General features: G+C 38.2%; 1 protein-coding gene across 1 annotated transcript in view; it reads left to right on the plus strand.

Annotated features, from left to right (window-relative positions):
• Ccdc191 (coiled-coil domain containing 191) overlaps window positions 1-22,369 on the plus strand; it is a 63,783-nt gene that overhangs the window by 20,300 nt on the left and 21,114 nt on the right. Inside the window, exons 8-9 of the mRNA XM_090346143.1 lie at window positions 9,466-9,656; window positions 20,673-20,922. Coding sequence (XP_090202269.1) covers window positions 9,466-9,656; window positions 20,673-20,922 — 441 coding nt within the window. The remainder of the gene's footprint in view (window positions 1-9,465; window positions 9,657-20,672; window positions 20,923-22,369) is intronic.

Here is a 22,369-nt window from a genome sequence, read left to right on the forward strand (position 1 = left end):
TGCAGTTCTAGGGGACATCTTGAGATGGCATAAGGAAAAACTGCCATGATTTCTTGCTGAACCAATGAGAAATGAGTAAGACATGTGCTTCCTAAAGAATTCATCTGTATGATAAGCCATATATATTTTAGATGGAACTACTGGATATATATGTTGGACACATTCTAAACATATTACTTGTTTTTAAAGGAATGTGTCTGTGTTTAAAAATGACAGATTTTGAATAGATTATCTGTACTTTGACACAGATTCTGCTTGATTTATAACTATACATTATTATTTTAAGCCTTTATTTTGACATAAATTTTGGCATACTGAAAAGCTGCAAAAGTAGAGCAAAGAGTCCTTGAATATTCTTTCAGCATCCTTTTTCAATGTGAAAATCTTGCATAAACATAGTGTAATTATCAAAACTAGGAAATTACTGTTACAGTACTATTACATACCACTAATTAAATTATATACCCTATTAGAATAAAGCCAGGGGCCAGGAGTTTGGCCTAGTGGTAGAGTGCTTGCCTAGCATGCATGAAGACCCGGGTTCAATTCCTCGGTACCACATACGTAGAAAAAAGCTGGAAATGGTTCTGTGGCTCACTAGCCTTGAGGAAAGCCCAAGAACAGTGCTCAGGCCCATGACTAGCAAAAAAAAAATTAGATTAAAGCCAGTTCTTTCCACTGATGCTTTCTTTCTGTTTCAGAATTCAATTCATATCTTTGTTGTTTTTTTTTTTGCTAGTTCTGGCCTTGAACTCAGGGTCTGAGCATTCTCCTTGGACACTTTTTGCCCAAGGCTAGCACTGTGCCACTTGAGCCACAGCACCACTTGCAGCTTTTTCTGAGTATGTGGTATTGAGGAATTGACACCAGGGCTTCATGCGTGCTAGCTGAGCACTCTTACCATAGGCTACACTCCAGGTCCTCAATTCATAATTCTTTTTTTCCCATATATTTTTATTGTAATTAATAGAAGGGTGCATTACTTCACAAACATTGATACCCTTTCTCATGTCTTGGTCCCCATTTTCCCACCCCGCCCCTCACCTTGTTTTCCCCCTTCCCTATCCTATTTCAAATAACCAAATAAGCATATATACAATATGTCAGATAACAAGGTAAAATACTGTAACAATATGAGATAACTAAGGGACAGCAAAAGAGATGAGAGATAACATAGTACATTAAGGACAACAATCACTCATTATATGCTCAATTCATAATTCTATATTGCGTTTAGACATTGTTTCCTCCATCTCCTCCAGTATGTCACAGTTCCTCTACCTTCCCATGTCTTTTTTCTTTTTTTTTTTTTTTTTTGCCAGTCCTGGGGCTTGAACTGAGCTCAGGGCCTAAGAACTGTCCTTGAACTTTCTCAAGGCTAGAGTTCTACCACTTAAGCATCAGCACCACTTCCTAGTTTTTCTATGTATGTGGTATCGAGGAATTGAACCCCAGTCTTCGTGCATGCTAGGCAAGCATTCTACCATTAGGCCAAACTCCCAGCCCCTGAGCTTCTTTTTGATCAAGGCTAACATATGGGCCACAGCACCACTTCTGGCCTTTTCTCTTTATATGATACTGAGGAATCGAATCCAAGGCTTCCTGCATGCTAAGCAAATACTCTACTACTAGGCCAAATTACCAGCCCTATCTTTGCTCTCTTAATATGTTTTCATGGTTTTTTGTTTGTTTTTTTTTTTCAGCTCTCCCTTTCTTTGTGGCACCACTAAACACTCTAAGCTCATCTTGTATTTTTTCTGCTGGAGTCCTAAACCAACTACTTCAATTTACATCATGGTTCCTTTTATTAGAGAAAGGACTTTGGAAAGCAAGATTGGTATGCTCACTCCTTCTAGAGTGTCATTGTTAGTCTTTGCAGGAAACAGAGTTAGGAAACGTATGTATGTCTACTAACCTAGGCATACATACACATTGTGTTTTTTTGTATGTGTACATTACATATGTATTAAAATTCATGACTTCCTGATCCTACTTCTAAGGCCAGTACAACACAGGACAGGAGTCACGTTATTCTCCTTTCTTTTATTTGTAACTTAACTTTGGAACTGTCAGGATATATACTCAGCAATTGTGAATGCATAATGACACATTCAGTGCTAATCTAGCACCGCATGTTTCAGTGTGACGCTTCTTGCTCAGCTATAACTTCCTTCTCCGATAAAGAAAAGCCTGGCTCTCAGGATCTACCTTGTGTTTACTTGTCTTAACATATGATACAAGAAGTTTAGAAATTACTAAGCCATATTACTATGGAAGCAAATACATTAACTAGAACACAAATATTTGTGTAATTATTTTTTGTTTTAGCTAGAATACTATTTCCAGTTATTTTTTTTGTTTTAGCCTAATATTACCTATGTTAGTTCTTTTCTTCCCTTTTCTGTGTGATTATGGTTTTCATTTGTATGATGGGTAATATATCTCTAGATTAGGTTTTGTACGTGGTTATAACTGAGACATGGCAAACATCCACCTACCAGTCTCCTCACGCTTTTCCCTAGACTTGGCTGAAGCTAGGACGGTCCTCTGGCAGATCCTGGTAGAGTAGGCAGGCCCATCTGGGCTCATTGTGATGGTCCCAGTACACACTGCCATGCTGGTTCTAAAGAAGTCTGAAACTGCCCTTGGGTAATGAAATCTGGAGAGTCAGCAGCCTACATATGGCCTCAGGATGAAAATGACTTGCTCTGAGTTGCTAGATAACTGGAAGCCCGGTCTGCACCCTCAAAATGCTCTGCTGGCACAAGTCCAATAGACATAAACTGTGTTTTCAAGAACACTATAAGGAATGTGTTTCTAGCTGTTCAGATTCTTTTAGTTCCTTATCATTTTTGTGCTTTGATTCTGGATTTTATTTGTCCCACCAAACTCTTAATGTCCTTTGGGCCATATAGTTTTTTAATAGGAGGCTTCCAGAGAGCAATAATGTTCAGTCCTACCAATGCACAAGTTTGGGTGTCACACTCCACATGCCTCCCTTCCTCCCCATTTCATTGCCAGAACTCTTTGTTTTATCAGAGACTTGTTTTTGTACAGAAACTTTCCACTTCCATCCTATCCTATTTTCTCTTTGATCTTGCCACAGAAATCTCTTGGGGAGATCCAGCCATCCATGTGTCATTGCTAATTAGCAGAAACAACAAGGGATTAACTATGAAATTCTTACACCGTTTGGAAAATGGCCTTCTTAATTCTCACTCTCTTCTGCAATGCGTTTTTTAATATGATTAAAAACCCTATGATCTTTTTTGCTTGTGAAAGTCAAAGCGAAGAGTGAAAGATGGGATGACACTAACCTAAATCCTTATTCTCTGAGGGAATTTCGATCTGTTATTTGGTTAGGTTTTCCTGTTAGAGAGTAAGATAATAAATGCCCATAGGAATCATCACTATTATTATGCTTATGGCATACTGTCTTCCACAAATCTACCCCAAACTAAACCAATGAAATGTAGTGATGTGTGCAATTATTTTTCTGACAGTATGGTGGAAACTCTGGTTAAGTATCTCATTTATATATCATAGTTCTTTTCCAAGGACTGAGTGTTAGCAGAACTGCCTACACAACACTGGAGCAAAACCATTTCTGAACTGACACATAGCAACCGTCCTCTCAACATTGTCTATGTTTGAGAAGGAAATGAAAGAAAAACCTTCAAATAAGACTTTATGCAAATAAAACTGCAGAAAAAGAAATGTCAGCCGGTGGACATAATAATGAATATAGGAACTCTACCCTCTAGATCTATTGCCACAGGCAATATGTGGTACATATATATATATGGAAGTTTGAAACACTGATGTATATTACTTATACATAGCCAATTTTCCAACTAAAATTTGCCTTTTATAAAAAAAAAATGTGGTACTGGGAACCCAGAGCCTGAATTTGCTAAGTAGGTATTCTGTCACTTGAGTATTTTTTGTTTTGTTTTGCCAGTCATGGGGCTTGAACTCAGGACCTAAGCAAGGTCCTTGGGTACTTTTTGCTCAAGGCTAGAACTCTGCCACTTGAACTCAGGACCTAAGCAAGGTCCTTGGGTACTTTTTGCTCAAGGCTAGAACTCTGCCACTTCCTGCTTTTTCTGTGTATGTGGTACCAAGGAATCAAACACAGGGCTTCATGCATGCTAGGCCAGCACTCTACTACTAGGCTGTGTTCCTGGCCCTATTCTACCACTTGAACTGGATAATATATCCATTTTGACAAGAAATTTAGTTATTTATTTTGTTGTTCTTTTCTCCATTACTCTGTACGCATCCTCCCAGAGGCAAAGTAGAACCAATTTACTAGAATGTAATATAAAGTTTTTCAAGTGTTAAAAAGCTTTCTTTGATCTCAGGGACTTCTATTCTTCAATATCTTTTTAAAACAGTGCTTAGATTGAAACCAAGTTCTCATGAACACAGTCTATCCCTGACTATTCTCAAATATGTGATCTTTTTTTTTTCCGATTTTAACAATAAGTATTGGTGGCTTCCTCGGGAGGCTGAGATCTGAGAATAGTGGTTCAAAGCCACCCTAGGCAGAAAAGTCCCCATGAGACTCTTACTGCTAATTAACCACTCAAAACTGGAAGTAGGACTGTGGCTCAAAGTGGTAGAGTACTAACCTGGAACACAAAGAAGCTCAAGGACAGTGCCCAGGCCCTAAGTGCAAGTTCAAGTCCCACAAGTAATGATGAAGAAGGAGAAGGAGAAGAAGAGGAGGAGGAGGAGGACGAGGAGGACGCGGCGGCAGAGGCAGCAAGTGCCACAGCTAGGTGCTAGCGGCTCACACCTGTAATCCTAGCTACTCAGGAGTCTGAGATCTGAGGACCATGGTTCAGAGCCAACCCAGGCACTTAAGTCTGTAAGACTCTTACCTCCAATTAACCATCAGAAAACAGGAAGTGGTGCTGTGGGTCAAGAGGTAGGGTGGTGGTCTTGAGCTGAAGAGCTCAGGGATAACACCCAGGCCCAGAGTTCAAGTCCCACAACTGACAAAAACCACCACCACCAACAACAACAAAACAAGATAAGCTGTGTTCTTGGCATAATTTGTGTGTGTCAGTGTGTGAATTGATGGGGGGAAATCCTGGGCCATGAGAGTGGTGGAGAGCTAGCGTAATCTCAAAGGGAAAGTGAAGAAGGTTAATCGGGAGCAGTAGGCCTGCATTCTCTCAAGAACACGATGCCCTCCTCTCAGTGGTCCAGACTGTGTTCTGTAAGGTGCCCCATCCTAACAGTAGTCAGGTGCTGGGCTGTATTAAGGCCATTTTCCTTTGAAAGAAGAAGCATAGACTTCTGCTAAGCAAGACTTTATATACAGTGAGACTAAGCAGTTCCTTCCTGAACATGTTACTCCTAAAGTAAAAGAAATTAGCCATTCGATAAATACAACCGTATTGTTGCTTGAAACTTTTAGCAGAATTAAGTAGAATTTACTAAACATTCTTATGTTGCGAGTACACATGGACACATTTTTGGGTAAAATGATATAATGTCTGGAATTTATTTTAAAGTACATCAGAAAAAAATAAAGCAGTGCTGGGAGACAGAACATAATTGGCAAAATGGGGATAAGTGAGAAGGAGGAAAATTGTAAATGCAGAAGTTTCATCTAGTCATGGTTGTCACACTTTTGACCTCTAGGTATTTCCATGGAATCTAACACAAAGTTAGATCTTTGTGCCATGAATATCCTTTAGTGTAATCAGGCAGGAAAAGTATGTGATTTGGGTGTGGAAGTGCCACGATTTCTTCTCTCTTCTTGTTGGGGGGAAGGTGAAACAGGAGGAGGATGGGTAACACAGTGCTTCATTTCCATTGCAAAATCAGGACTGACCCTTCCCACTAGGGACTGATGACTGTGGTAAAGATCTTACTACTCCCAAGCACTAAGTTCTTTGTAATAGCTATTCTTCTCTAGCTATAAATCTCCAAAAAGGAAAAAAAATTGTAGACTCGCTTCCTTTTGTAACAATGAGCGATCTGTCCTTTTTGGAATGGGAGCAATAAGCATTTACGTGTGTGAGGGGAATGTAGCTTTGAACCTGGGCCACCTCCCCTAGACCACAGTTAGTTCCATTCTGCAAAATAAATAAATAAATTGTAAACTTGTTGACACTTTTTGTCCTCTTTACAATTCATTGTTTATTTTCCCATGACAGAGAATTTTGATGCAATTATCACTGAGCTCTCTGACAGAAAGGAAATCACTGAGGAATCTTGATGAGTTACCCACTTCATTAATCAGAGCAAGCATCTCTAGTGACAGGGCTAGAATTACAATGAAGATTAGATAGCAAATGCTGTTCCACCTAAAGTCAACCATTTGCAGTGACAGCAGTGTGATTACACTTCAGGGAAGAGCTTTTCTTGCCAACAGAACGAGGGCAACTCCAGTGCAGGTAATAAATTTAGCAGGGTGAGCTGTCAGTTCTTCTCTTGAGTGAAATCCTTAAAAGCTAAATGATGTCTTGTGGAAGATTTTTGTGGGGAGGAAAGCATTCACTTTAAAACTTTTAAATTTCACACAGTAGTATTTTTATTGTACTTATATACTTAGGAGCTGTTTCTATCCACAGTGATTTCTTCTACTTCATTTACCTCTATCAAGCTCTAATTATCACTATAACTATGATGAAAATATGGTAGAAGTTCGCAAAAGAAGGTGTGACTGTATTTGAAAATGCATGAGAAATTAAAAACTGAAACAGAAATGAAAGAGGTGGGAAAGACATGGAAAGAGGTCAGACACCTGGCTAGTTCTCCTAGCTTTAACAGCATCCTCTTCCCACTTCGATATATGCTTTTTTTCTTTTTTTTAAGCATTTTTAAATGATTGTATAATGGGGTTTCAATTCAACATTTCAACATATGAACACAGTACATAAGGCTGTGGTTATGCTTGTAAAGTCTTGTTTCCAAGAACAGAGGATAAGCGCTGTTGTAGTTGTAGCATGTAGACGTGATCAGAAGAAACAGGCCTGGGAACATCAAGTAGTTCACTGGGGGAGGTAAGTGGAAGGAAGGGCGGGGGGAGGAGGAAGAAGAATAAATAGACCCTGTCTGGAAATGTTCTACTTTTCATCTGTTCTGAATAAAAACATAACTAAGACTGAGAGAACATTCCTTTCCAAAGTATTTTCTTCCATTCACATTTATTGGGGATTCATGAGACTAATGTTGGCTACAAATCAAGAATAACTATGCATCTCTCCTTGATTCACTCTATATTTTTATTTACATTTTGATGAGACTGGCGTTTTGAGCAGGCAGAGAAAATTCAGTATGAATCTCACTTTGCTGATGTTGACCTCTGTGCAATGAAACAATTACATATCTTTAAGTCCAAAATCTGATTTTGGTCTCAAAACCTCAAGTTTGTTTTGTTGTAGTTTCCTTTCCTCTCACACCTCTCTCATCTTCTCCTTCCTTCCTCCCTTCCTTCCTTCCTTCCTTCCTCCCTCCCTCCCTCCCTCCGTCCCTCCCTCTCTTCGTCCCTCCCTCCCTCCCTCCCTCTCTCCCTTCTTTTCTTTTCTTTTCTTTTTTCTTTTCTTTTCTTTTGGTGATTCCGGTGATTTAACCTTGGATCTTACTCAGTATTCTACCAATTGACTGATATCCCCAGCCTTTTTATTTTATAATCTGTTCAAACACAATAGTAGGGATGGGGAAGGGACTGAGAACCTATTTCAGTGATAACCAGAGTGAAATAGAGCTGGAGGTGTGGCTTCCGACAGTGTTAAACAGAGTGCCTGCCTTGCATGCTCAAATCTCTAAGTTCAAATCTCAGTACTGGGGAGGAGGGAAAAAGGGGGGAAATAAAAGAAAAAAAATTAAATAGCACATAAAAGCTGCTTTAAATTTTACAGATTTTAGAAATCCAAGAATACTACTGTAAGTATTATTCTCAAGTTCAGTTAGTATGTTTCATCATTAGAATAATAATGAGTCATAGGAGTGAAAATTACAGATAGCTATGTATAGAATATTTCACCATGTCAAGTAAAAATTGTTAATGCATCTGGTAAGTAAACTTAGGAAATTTTCTTCTGACATACTTTTACATCATTGTTTAAATGCAATGAAAATATGTATATATATAAAATGAAAGTCTGAAGTAATGTGCCTGAAGTGACAGACAGGGAAACAAGGACTTAAAAAAAACTTTAGTTTAAACCTCAGTTTCTCCCATAGAGAATTATAATGATGTAGTTTCTCTAAACATGAATATAGTTATTCTGGCCAAAGAGCATATTTCTAAGAATTCTAAAATATGCTTCTTTATCTTAATGATCTTATTTCTTTATTCTCTAAAAAGTAGAGATTATATCTTAAGCAATTTTATTGATTTCAAACTCAAGCACGATGGTGAATGTTTACTAAGTGTTGAAATAATGACAAATATGTGTACAAAGAGGGAAGCAATAAATAGGGCTGAGCCTGCCAAAGTCTGTGAAGTCACTTCTTGTGAGATTATTCTCTATTTTAGACTCCTCACACTCTTGGATTTGCCATTCCACAGTCTAGTGGAAATCAGCAAGCCTGTGATTTTTGACATAATGTGATGAATGTTTTTTGACTAAAGAAAGTATTCACTGCTCTGAGAATATACTGAGTAGACATATTTGTGAAGAAGGTTGGTGATAGGAGTTCTTTTTGAGAGATGACTCTTAAGTACTCAGAGGAAGGCAGAAAAGAAAGAAATGACAAGGAAAACAGATAGGAAAGTATGCAATAATGTGATCAGCATCAAGGCCAAAAGTTAAAAATCAATCAGTGGGAAAATACAATGTTTTGAAGACAGAAGGTGTAAACAAGCACTAGGTTGCAGTGATTTTTCTTGGTTTAAGTAGTAGGAACCACTATGGGGATACCGTTAGGGTTATAGATGCTGTTTAATTTGCATCTACATGTGTTAAACGATTACAGGCCACCTCAATATCTTGTGTCTAAACCTCCTCAGTAAAACCCTGACATGCTCTAATTGTTCTTTTGGGCTGCCTGCTAAGAGATAAGAAGTCCCTGTTCTAGCCTCCTAGGATCTCTGGTGTTCACTCTTATAGGACATCAATGGTGTTAAGAATAGGAATTAATTAGATGATTGTTATTTCAAGCTCCAGGACAGCTTGGTAGGATGGGTCATGTTAGATACTTGTCTTTGAATTTCTCAAGCCCCTTAATTCATATCTCAGAGCTTCCTGTAGGACTGATACCTCCAAATGAGAATAATGAATTTTGGTTTAAGTTATAAGACTCAGAAAGCCTCATTGGAATAACTTGACTTATCACCATGCTCAGAAAGGAATTGTGCTTTGTTATCTTCCATGGAGACCACACTTTCCAGACTTGTCATATCAAGTGTGAGGGGAAAATCAGAAGAGAAGTCTCTTGGTATTAGACGTTAGAACCACTGACTGTGAGTAGTATTGATTTTTCCAAATGTTTCCATTACAGTGTCAAAAACGATATTTCTCTGCCTGGCACAAGCTGATTCTTGATCATAGGATTCAGTTGGGGAAAGCAGGGACCCTGTCTAACTGGAAGCTTCAACTGAAGGTGCTGAGAGCCTGGAGAGACCATACTAGGTCCCGGAAGTTGGAGCAGGAGACACAAGCCTTGGAAAACCATCTTAGGGAAGAAAACAGGTAGTTATTTATATCATACAAGTCTGTGTTTATCTAAGGTATCTTCCTCCAGACAGGCCCAGAAAGAAACTGTAAGAATTACTGTACAATTTATAAAATATGCTAATTACAAGTTTTCTATGCTACATCTCAACTAGAAATTTTATATGAAAATGATAATCAAAAATTATAAGCAAACCATTGATTGAAGTAGACTAATATACCTGATTTTCTTTCTGTAGAAGAAACAAACAGTAGGCTTTTTCTAGTACTAATTCAGCATTATTGACCCTTGGACCATCTAACAATTCACAAGAGAGTGTTTGTTTTATATGTCAGTAACTCTCATTGTGACTGGGAATGTGGCCTAGAGATAGAATGCTTGCCTAGCCTGCATAATCCCTAGAGTCAATTCCTCAGAACCACATAGAAGAAGACAAAAGTGGCACTGTGGCTCAAGTGCCTTGAGGAAAAGAAGCTCAGGGACAGTGCCCAGGACCTGATTTCAAGCCACAGGACTGGCCAAAAATGGAAAAAAAAAATCTCATTGATAGAAATCGCTGTCTTTATATAGAATGTTAATTAAGGGAACATCCATCTGGAAGGGCCAAGTTGCCAGGAGTGATTCCTCCCACTCCCCTGTCTTCAGTTCCACACCGAACTTTTTGACACTTTTCTATCAATTCTTTCTTCTGCTTGTGCTGTGTCAAGCCTCAGATAGAGAATTTGTCTTCAAATGAAGCTTTGTTTCATCATCTTAAAATGAAATACATTTCTTCTTCTCCTTCCCAAGTTTAACTTTGCATTTTGTTTTGGTGGTGATGGGGTTGAGTCCAGGGCCCCACGCATGCTGAACACATATTTTACCACCAGGCTACACCCCACCACACACCCGGCACAACTTTGAATTCTAGAATCAATCTTGGATATAGAAAGAACTGTTTGTTTGATTTTTGTTGTTGTTGTTGTTTTGTTTCATTTTGTTTTTGGTGAGGAGAGAAGATATCTTCTTTGATGTATAACAATTTCTTTATTGGCAATTCTGCCATTCATTCAGAATGAAACACTTGAGTGAATGGTATGTGGACAAGCCTGGTACCCCCAGAAGTTTGGAGCCCTCGCACAGCATCAGGCACTGTAAAGATGTCATAGGCTACTGGCAATGGTCCTTTAAAGGTCCTCACAGAACTCACAGTTGTTTACAGAAAGCAAGATCTAGTGACAGTACAGGTTTTGAGCTGTATTTTAAACTTAATGAATCAATTTCCCTTTTGCTGAGAAACTGACAGAATTAAGTGTTCCTGTGGCTGATGCTCCTTCAGTGTGAAAAGTCTTCATGAATGAGCCTAAAAGCAAAATTAATTTACATAAAAATAAGTGAATCAAAAGTAAATAAACTAGAAGTGGTTTTTTATTTTTGAGGTGGGTATTGGGGCTGGTACATGGCTCAATCTAACAAGTAGGAGATATGCCCTGACTTCAAACCTCAGTACCACCTAAAAAGAAAAGAAAGGAAGGAACAAAGGGAAAGAAAAAGAGAAAAAGGTAGGAAAGCCAGAAAAAAGGAAGGAAGGGAGGAAAGGAGGAAAGAAAGATATGTCTTGATCATAGAAAAATGGATCTAGATCATCTCCAAGTAGAGATAGGGAAACTGGAGTAGTGACATAGCCATCTGAATTGGCTAGAGACCATTAGGAATGTACTCATTGTCTTCTGAAAGGTTTTAAGTACCTGGACAAGTAATTTAGGTATTCTTTGGTTATATAGGTGAATACTTTAAGTTTTTAAAGGACAAGGGTGATCTAGTCAATTTACTTTTTCCACTGTTTCAGAACCTAGTAAGGGATATAAAGAACTGGGATGGTAGCTTATGGAAAATGAGTGATGGGGAGGGTTTATTTGATGTAGAGTATTGTAAGATGAGAGCATTGTGGGTAAGGGTATAAAGTGAGTGGAATTTGACAGGTTAAAATTTAAAGTGGCCTGTGAGATTTACATGCTCAAAGAAGCTTGTAGAAGAAAAATCTGGAGAGTTTAGTATTCCATTCAATAAACAGTTACTGACTATAAAACTACTAAATGAGGATTTCATAATAACATGACATGCCATTTTTTTAAGATTTCAACTTTTCATTTAGTAGCTAGGAATTTATCTCCAGGTGTCTGTTATTAAACGTTCAGATTGGGTCCTAAGTTTTTTTTTTATTTGCCAGAGTTAGAAAATATTTAAGTGATACTAACTTTTTAAACAAAGCTATAGAACAAAAACTATTCTAAGACAACAAGAAAACATCTCAAGGATTATCTGATCCAGCCCTTGATTTTACAAAATGTCAAAAAAAAAAATCCCAGAGGGAATAAGTGACGCTTCCAATCACAAAGCTTAAGCGCCCAGTCCAAACCACCTGGAGCTTGTCTTTTTGATTCTGAGTCTGATGCTTTTTCCTATACCACACTATTGATCTGATAAAAAAAAAAAAAACAGCAGCTAGGTTGTGGTGCTCTAAGACCACCCATATCTTTTAACTGTAGTGTAATTTATTGTCAGTTTTAATGGATGAAAAATGTGAGTGGAAATTAACAAAAAACAAGTCATCTGAGGAATTATGACATAAAGGAGCTACTCTGTTTCTACTTTCATTTGTGTTATTTCCCTCCAAATCTTTGGCTCTAGGCTCATTATGTTAGGAATTAAGTTGGATGATTTTGTTCAAAAAAATGGAATGCTAACGATGGGGGCAAAATTTCAAAGATGACTGCAAGCAGAAACCAAAAGATATCATAGGATTGAGTGTCAGCAAGCCAGGGCCTTCTTTACTGCTCTTATCTGGGTGAATTTCAGTACCTCTATAGGTACCAAATGTGTGTTTGTTGACTAATGAATAAGCCAGAGAATGACTGAAGAGCCCAATTACTATTTCTCTTGTTATTTAACTTGACAGTTTTCAAGCATTCTACCTATTATGCATGGGGATAGGAGAGAACATTGATTATAATGAATTATGTTTTGTAGAAACATAGCTTTTACCAGGTTGACAAAAACACTTGGTGATTCCATGGCTCATTGCCCATTGTTGAAATCATTTAACATTGTGCCTATGGAGAAATAGTCTAATGCATGCCTAAAAACTATTAACAGAGAAGATCTTAGGTTAATATTATTTTTATTTTTCTCAGTCCATGTGCTTGAACTCAGGGCCTAGGCACTGTTCTTGGACACTTTTTGCTCAAGGCTAGCACTCTGCCACTTAAGCCAAAGAACTACTTCTGGCTTTTTCTGTGTATATGGTACCAAGGAATCTAACTCAGGGCTTCATGCATTCTAGGTGAGCATTTTGCCACAAGGCCATTCTCCTGGCCATTATATTAATATTTTTATTGTCATAAAATACAAAAAAAGGCTTAAGAGAAGGAAGAACTGGGGCTGGGAGTTTGGCCTAGTGGTAGAGTGCTTGCTTAGCATGCACAAAGACCCGGGTTCGATTCCTCAGTACCACATATATAGAAAAAAAGTCAGAAGTGGTGCTGTGGCTCAAGTGGTAGAGCTCTAGCCTTGAGGAAAAAGCCCAAGGACAGTGCTTAGATCTTGAGCCTAAAGCCCAGGACTGGCAAAAAAAAAAAAAAAGGAAGAATTTAGCTGGGTGCCAGTGGCTCACACCTATAATCCTTGCTACTCAGGAGACTGAGATCTGAGGATCAAGAACTCATCTCTAATTAACCGCCAGAAAATGGTAAGTGAATCTGTGACTCAGGTGGTAAAGTGCTAGCCTTGAGCTGAAGAGCTAGCTCATGGACATCGCCCAGGCCCAGAATGCAAGCCCCATGACCGATTTAAAAACAAAAAAAGAAGAAGGAATAACTTATTATGTCTGTTATCCAGATGTCAGCCAAATCTGAATCCTCTAGCCGCTACACTTTTACTGGTTGTGCCCTCTAAGGCACCCTCTCTCTAGCTCCTGCCTCATGTTAGGCCTACCTTACAGGGATTTTTTTCCCATTTTTCCATACTCTCTCTGAAAATTCAACAAATGCATCTCTTATTATTAATTTAATACCATCTTTTTATTGAACTTGTGCTGTAGACTCACTTTTACTCTAAGGGTTCATCCATTTATTTCTTCAAAAAGTGCATCTTGCTTTCCCTGGTAGGAATTGTGGTCATTCTATTTTTACCCATCTCTTTTCTAAAATTAGTTTTTATAACTAATGGGGCCATTGTAAAATTTCAAGATTGTAGATCGTGTCCTAATCTCTTTCCTTTCTTTTGGAGGAGTGGTTGTACAAAAGGCTGAACTCCTTAGGTTCTTATGCTTCTTTAGTGAGTGTGCTGCCATTTGAACCACATCTCCAGATCTTTTACTTTCAGTTCATTTTCCAGATAGTCTCACATCAAATTGACACCAAACCATGTTCCTCCTATCTTTACCTCTTGAGTAGCTGGGACTATAGGCATGTACCACCACACTGAATCTTAATACAATTTGAACATTAGTCAAGATTTTCACACTCTGAGGATTCATTTACTTTGATATGTAACAAAATTCTAGTACTTTGCACCTTTTGACTTGATATCACAATGTTAACTGTAACATGAGGTTGTACTATGAGGTTGGAAGTTGGTTTTAGACCTTTCTTTTCTACCTAGGGTTTTTTTTTTTTGAATAATTTTCTTTTTTTTTATTGTAATTAGTAAAAGGGTTACATGATATTTGCCAGATAGAAGGTGCATTAATTCACATACATTGATACCCTTTCACATGTCTTGGTACCCGTTTCCCTCCCCCCTCTACCTAGGGTTTGAACTTCAGGGCTTTGTGTGTTTGGCAGGCAGGTACTCTGACATTTGAGCCATGTCTCCAGATCCTGGTTTCAGATCTTCCATTCCTTTTCTCTATCATTCTCTCTCTGGATTTATTCCAGCCCTAGACACACCTTGGACAAAGCAGGGTTTGTTTTCAGCATCTTTCAAACTTTCTTGAGCCCTGCCATCCTGATTTCCCAGTTCTTTCCTAGGAAGCACTTCTCCTCCTCGATTAAAATCTTGACCTTTCTTGCCACCATATTCTGGGCCTTGCCTGGAACATGCTTTTGTTTTTTCTCTCAAACCTCTCACTCTTTGGTCCTATAATCCCGACTTGCCAGGTTTTCTTCATTTCTAGCACTCCTGGTTTTTGCTTTCTAAGAGACAATCATTTCTGGAGTGCCTCTGTTAATCATGGTCAATTCTCTTTCCCTCTGGATATCCAGGTGAGTGGCTAGGAGCCACGTGGCATCTGTAACCTGACAGATTTACCGGAGAGGTAGGAGGACAGACTTGCATTGCCTAGCTCACTTTAAAAATTCTTCAAGACAGAATTGGCTCCCTCGTTTCCCAGGGGACTACTGAGTGCACTAGTGAATGCATGAGCTTACTCATTCCTATTCCTGCCGAAGCTGCTCACCCCAAAGGCAGCTGTTCCGGTCACTGCAGTTTTTGTCTTACATCAGATCTGGTGCTCAGTCATATCACTGGTTATGTGGTTATTTATCATTTCCCATTCCCTTTAAAAAAAATTCAACACATGTTTTAGGTATCTAGTAGTCAGCCATATTGTTATTACTTTCCATTTGAATTTTGCTCTGTATTTCCAGATTTTTTAAAATTAGGTTCTTAAAACACATCTTGTAGGCTAGGCTTCTCATCACCATTTTGTTGTTGTTGTTGGTTGTGGGGTTGAACTCAGGGCCTGGACACTGTCCCTGAGCTTTTTTTTGCTCAAGGCTACAGCACCACTTTTGGTTTTGGAGTGGTTAATTGGAGATAAACGTGTCATGGGGACTTTTCTTGCCAGTCTGTCTTGGAACCACTATCCTTAAATGTCAACTCCTGAGTAGCTAGGATTACAAATGAGAGCCCCAGCACTCGGCTCTCATTCCCATTTTTTGTTTGTTTTTTTAAAATTATTGTTACAATTAAATGGTTAGGTATATTTTACAGTTTATATTTGTGTGTGACATAGTTATTCTCAGCAATTATCACATTCACTTATTTTACTGTTATACTCCTAAGCATCACTGTTCTAATCTACAAAATTTATAAATGTTGGGATATACAAAAATCTCTAGACTTACATAAAACAAAAGGTTTAACTCTTTGAATACTGGCAATGAAACCATTTTTTCCAGGTTGGCTGTTATAAGAATACATGTCTTCCCTTTACTAGGGATTCAGTTGTTCCCTCTTTCTCTCTCATTCTCTCTGTTCAGTTATCACTCATGTATTGTTTAGGTCTAATACCCACATATTATGGAGACCATGCACCTTTTGCCCCTTGGATTATCTCACTCAACATGGTTTGCTCTGGTTCCAGCCACTTCTCAGTGAATTGTATATATGTACCCATTTTTTGTATCCATTCATCTATATTGGGGCAACTGGATTGTTTCCATTTCTTGGCTACTGTGAAGAGTACAACAATGAACATCATTGTGCAGTTGTCTTTATCATATCCTGGGTTATGATACTCTGAGTAGATGCCCACTTGTGTTGTGGCTAGGATGTAGAGAAGGTATATGTTTAGTTTTTTGAGGAACCTCCAAACTGCTTTCCAGAGTGATTGTACTAGTTTACATTCCCACCAGCAGTGCAGTAAAGTTTCTTTGTCTCCACATCTCCAGCAGTATTTGCTGTTGTCTGAATTCAGAATATTGGCCATTCTGATTAGGGTATGGTGGTATCTCATGGTTGTTTTTGTTTACATTTTCTTTATGGCCATGGTCTCATTACCATTTTGAGGATGAAACTGCAGCTCAGAAACATTCAGCCACTCATTAAATGTTTTGGTTCATGTTCCCACTTCTCAGACCTAGACTGATCCTAGATAGCAGAATTCACACTTAAATTCCTGTGGAAGCCTTTTTAGGTCCACAGAGACAGTCTTTTTGTACATGCATTTATATAATTTGGGTGATCCATGTAAATATTTTTGCTATAAATGTTCTGACTTTAGTTTGTCAATGTATTGGGGCAGGCTGTTTTCCATAAGGAAACTCTGCCCTCAATGTTAGTATCATGTATGTCATTAGCTACTTCTTTAGGTGAATCAATCCAAGTGAATTGTGTTTTAGTACATAAAGATGACATTGCCCTTTTTGCAAATATTTATGTTTTGTGCCATCTTTTAAAAAGCATAGAAGTCGGTTGCATGTAAGACACTATCACCACTAAAGCACATCTCAGCAGAGCAGGAATGGGGCCAGCTTTATTTCTGGATCCTCACCTTCTTGTTCCTACCCTTCTACCTCAGCCTCCAAATAAGGATATATTCCCTACATTTCCAAACCTCCTGCACAACTGTTTTGGAGAAGACTCTAAGTCTGCTCTGCTCATTTCTTATGTTTTCACTCTTGTGGTAGGTACAGGCATGTCTTTTTCCTTGGCTTTTTGTAGTGTCCAAATGATCTTTCTGGCAGTCAAAACCTCAGGGCTGCTTCTGGTGGTTTGTGCTACAGAAACATGAAATTAAAACACACCAGGTAAATTCGGTACTGCTGATGGATGAAAATGGAATTTTGTGTTAAGCAAATAGCAGCACACTAATTTATGAATTTTACTCACTTGAGAAAAGTGTCATAGAGTTTTGTGTTCCTTTATTTCTAAACAGAACTTTTAGAATTTGATCTTCCCTACCCTACTACTTTATTTGTTTTTATTCCTTCTAAAAATTTTATTTCAAGATCTCTGTCTCAGATACTTAATTTATTCTCACTAAATTAGAATATATGAACATTTATTTTATTATAAAAACTTTTATTACAAAACTATCAATCACAAAGTATTTATTGAGTTCAATGCAGCATGAAGATCAATTAAATATAATGAAATATTTGAATAGCAGATGTCTTCATCTGTTTTATGCTGTCACATAATTCTGTAATTGTCTAATTTATAAATAATAGAATTTTATTTGGCTCATGGTTCTAAGGGCTGGAAAATCTAAGAATAGTACGTGCATGTGCCAAGGGCCACAGTACTATGTCATAACATTGGCAAAAGGGCAGACAAGCACATATGGACAGAACTGGGAAATCAGGCCAAACATCATTTTTATTAGGAGCTCACTCCCAAGATAACAGCATTAATCTATCTATTCATGAATACAGAGTCTCTTGACCTAATTACTTTTTTTTTTACATACAGGCAAGCTAGAGAACAGAGCTTCAGTCTCAGCTCCCTAAATACCTTTTACTTCATAATATTACAGTAGGGCTGAAATTTCAGCATTTATTTTCAAGGGTACATTCAAGTGGGTAGCAGAATTGATTATTTCAGGAATTCAGACTGGGTTGGAATAGAGATATCAGTACATCTCTGGAATTAAGCGTAAAAACTTATAAAACTTATTTCAGCTCAAACAATTATTAAGACCTTTATGGTTCTTACTCAATGATCATGAGTTTCTTGACCTGATCTCAAAAAGAACATGAGGGAAATGAAGAAGCATTAACAGAAATGGATTCTCAGGCAGTGTTACAGAGAATATGTGCCAGTCTCCTTCACAAGATAAAATCATGTGGACAGCTAAACCATAGTAGATTTAAAACCCCCACGCTGATCAGCAGTACCACACAGTAAGTTTCAAGCCAACAGGGCTAATAACCACTCCCACAGGTAGGTAGGCCTCAACTGGCTGCCACCTTAGATCGCTGGGGAGGCAGTGATGCCACTTCCCTGCTCACTCAGTCCAGTGTCCTCATGTTTGTGAATTTTGCAGGAGTAAAAAAGTTAAAAATAAAACTAGAAGATGATTGTATTCCATGAGAGCAAGGTCTCTTCACCAGACATTTATTCAGTTCAGTTATTCAGGTTTGGTATATGAGGCCATTTTAGTGATTCTTCTCCTGAGTAAGTCTTTCTTTCACAAGATTTACCCTAGAATTTGACGTTGACATTTATTTTGTTTTTGGAGTGGGTTTTGAACACAAGGCCATGTATTTAATGGACTGGGTAGGTACTGATAAAACACATGGCTAAGTCCTGTTTTTCACCAGCTGTTTGTTTGTTTTAAGGATAGGTCTCAGTTCCTTCCCAGGCATGCACCTGAGGTGCAGGTGTCTACTTATGCTTCTCATCACTGCTGGGATTACTGGCACCTTCTACCTCATTTCAGCTTCCCTTGAACAACAAAGTATCCTGGATGGTTTTCTGCCCAGGCTGTCTTAGAACCACAGTACATCTGTTTTCAGACTCCCAGCTGGCTTGGGGATGAGCTGCCAGTGTGACTTCAAGGTTTTTTTGTTTGGTTGGTTGGTTGGTTTTGGTCAGTCATGCGGCTTGAACTCTTAACCTGAGTACTTTCCCTTAGCTGTTCAGCTCAAGGCTAGCACTCTACCACTTTGAGCCACAGCGCCACTTCCCCTTTTCTGGTGGTTAATTGGACATAAGAGTCTCATGGACTTTTTTTGTTTGTTTGTTTATTTTGCCAGTCCTGGGGCTTGAACTTAGGGCCTGAGCACTGTCCTTGACTTTGTCAAGGCTAGTGCGCTCTACCACTTGAGCCACAGCACCACTTCCAGCTTTTTCTATGGATGTGGTACTAAGGAATCGAACCTGGGTCTTTGTGCATGCTAGGCAAGCATTCTACCACTGGGCCAAACTCCCAGCCCCCTCATACACTTTTGTGCCCAGGCTGGCTTTGAACCTCGATCCTCTGATCTCAGCCTCCGGAGTAGCTAGGAAGAGAGGCATGAGCCACTAGTGCCCTGCTTCAACTGACTTCAACTTTTATAAGTCATTATTGATAATACTTTTTAAATGATATATTTTTTTCCTGCTCTTTGCTTAAACCTTTATTTCTTAGATAAACATACTAAATGAATGTTTATTTCCTCCATTCATTCCTCTTAAAATATTCATTTGGTTTTTCCCCCTACAAAAGCTTCAGAAACTATTTTATAGTAATAAAAAAAAAACATTTAGTATGTCTTTGTAACATGATAGAACAGAACAGAGAAGTCACTTTTCTTAAAAGTGGACATATTGATGTTTTCTGTGAAGAGACTTTTTAAACTAGAGAATGTTCAAAGCGGCTCTATTTAGTTTAATGTGAAAGTAGGAATGAGTGGCTCACACCTGCAATCCTAGGTACTCAGGAGGTGAGATCTGAGAATCATGGTTTAAAGCCAGCTGGGGAAGGAAAGTGTATGAGACTCTCAAAAAGCCAAAAGTGGAGCTGTGGCTCAAGAGGTAGAGCATTCACCTTGAGCAAGAAAACTAAGGGTCAGAGCCCAGGCCCTGAGTTCAAGCCCTAGTAACAGAACAAAAAAAGAAAAGATATGATACATAAGGCCATATAGTATGAAGCTAATTGAAAGGACCTCCAGGATATTGAAACAAAAGCCATATAAAGAATGATTGTTGTCCTTAATGTACTATGTTATCCCTCATCTCCTTTGCTGTCCCTTGGGTATCTCATACTGTTACAGTATCTCACTTTGTTATCTGATATATTGAATTTATTTGTATTTGGTTATCTGAAACTTGATAGGGAAGGGGGGAAAACCAATACGGGGAGTGGGTGGTGGGGGGGGGAGGGTAATGGGTACCAAGACATGTGAAAGGGTATCAATGTATGTGAATTAATGCACCTTCTATCTGGCAAATATCATGTAACCCTCTTATTAATTACAATAAAAATATATTTAAAAAAAGATAATCTGGAGTTAAGATGGAACATTTTAGGTATGTCTTTGGTCTTGTGTTTTATTTATATTATCATACCAGCTATTATATTATTTATATATATTATACCAAATACTGCTTTTTTATTTTATTTATTTATATTTTTATGCCAGTCCTGGGGCCTGGACATTGTCCCTCAGCTTTTCTGAAGGCTAGTGCTCTACCACTTGAGCCACTGCACCACTTTCAACTTTTCTGTGTACATGGTACCAAGGTATCAAATCCAGGACTTCATGCGTGCTAGGCAAGCACTCTACCACTAGGCCATGCTTCTGGCCCTTGCTTCTTTATTTTAATGAAAATGTCTTGTCACTTAGAAAACAACAACTGGCCACTGAGTTTAACCGGACACAAGTTCTTCGACACTGCTTTGCAGAATGGCAGCACTGGCATGATGCCCAGGTCATGAACAGGGAGTTGGCTCTTGCAAAGGAGGAAACTAGGAAGAAAATGGATGAGCTGTTGAAGGCAGCATCTCTAGGAAAACTCAGTACTGATGGGCTACCAGACATCCAACCACAGGAAAAGTCCACAGCCGTGGTGGGCTTGCCAGCAAGAAGTGAAGAGGTATACTGTTTTTCTTTGTTTAGTTTTCCTGTACTTTTATGGCTTAAGATAGGGCTTGCCAGCAAGAAGTAGAGAGGTATACTGTTTTTCTTTGTTTAGTTTTCCTGTACTTTTATGGCCTGGCAGTCACGGTCAGATTGCCTGGTCTAGGTTGTTAAAAGGTTAGAGTATGACAGTGCACAGAGGTTATCTTCCAAGAAAGTATTTATTTTTTTTAACTGAATCTTTATAATCACCTAGCCACCCTGAAATTATTTGACATAATGGGGGAATTTAAAACTACTAATAAAATGACTACTTTAGAAAGAAATACATAAAGCACTATTTATAACTGATGAATGCTTCATGTTTAGTCTGCACACATTTCTAAATTAGCTTATGACTTATGAGGGGAATTTAATTTATTTTTTTTAGTCAGAAAAGTCATATTTACTAATTAGCGTTTTGACAGAAAAAAAATCACAGAGGAAACAAAATAATCATAATTTTATCAGCTGGCGTTAACCATACTTACATGGAAGTATAACAACCTAGCCTTTTCTCTAGGTTATGATACTGGGGAGTTGAAGTCAGGGCCTTGAACTTGCCTGACAAGTACACTTAACTGCTTAACCAAAACTCCAACTTTTTTTGTTCTGAGTTTTCTAGATAGGGTCTTTCTTTGTGCACATGAACACACATAGGCTGTGATTCTGTGATCTACCTCTTTCAGACTTCTGTCATCGCTAGAATAATAGGCACATAGCACCATGTCTAGCTCTCCGTTGAGAAAATGTGTGTCTCTTCAATGGTCTTAATCAACCATCCCCGTCTCTTCCTCTAAACTAGCTAGGATTACCAGTGTGAGACAGAGCGCCTTGCTTGTTTTTTATTTCTTAATAAAAATTGTTAAACATTACATGAGAATCTTCATGTTATTAAAATATACTTTAACCATAGCAGTTCTCCACTGAACGTGTAACTCAGAATTAGTCCTACTAAACAGGAATTTCTAGTTATGGGCGCCTGAATTTTTTAAGTGCTACACTTGAATCTGCCTGCCACTGTCATAGACTGCTGTTCTGTATGATGTCTATATGGTATATTATTATGTCTATTATATTTTATAATGAACTATAAGCAAGAATTGATCTTATTCATCTACTATAATTTGAGATGTTTCTTTTTTGTTATTACTTTCAACAGTGCTTTGGTGAACTTGCTACTAATAGCTAAATCTTTGTGTGTGTCCATGATACTTTTACTTAGGATAAATATTTTGGAAATAGAATGCATGTTCTATTTTCTCCTGAATCTTGCTTCATCATTTGCATTTCCTTGATTACTAATGAAATTAAATATTTTATATTCAATGTATAAACATATGGATATATATCATATAGAGAGACATAGGAACACACTAACTTGTCTCCTCATGTCCTTTGTCCATTTTCCTTTTTGGTTCATA

This window comes from Megascapheus bottae, chromosome 1 (assembly GCF_031878675.1).
Source record: "Megascapheus bottae isolate mThoBot1 chromosome 1, mThoBot2.hap1, whole genome shotgun sequence".
Taxonomy (NCBI): domain Eukaryota; kingdom Metazoa; phylum Chordata; class Mammalia; order Rodentia; family Geomyidae; genus Megascapheus; species Megascapheus bottae.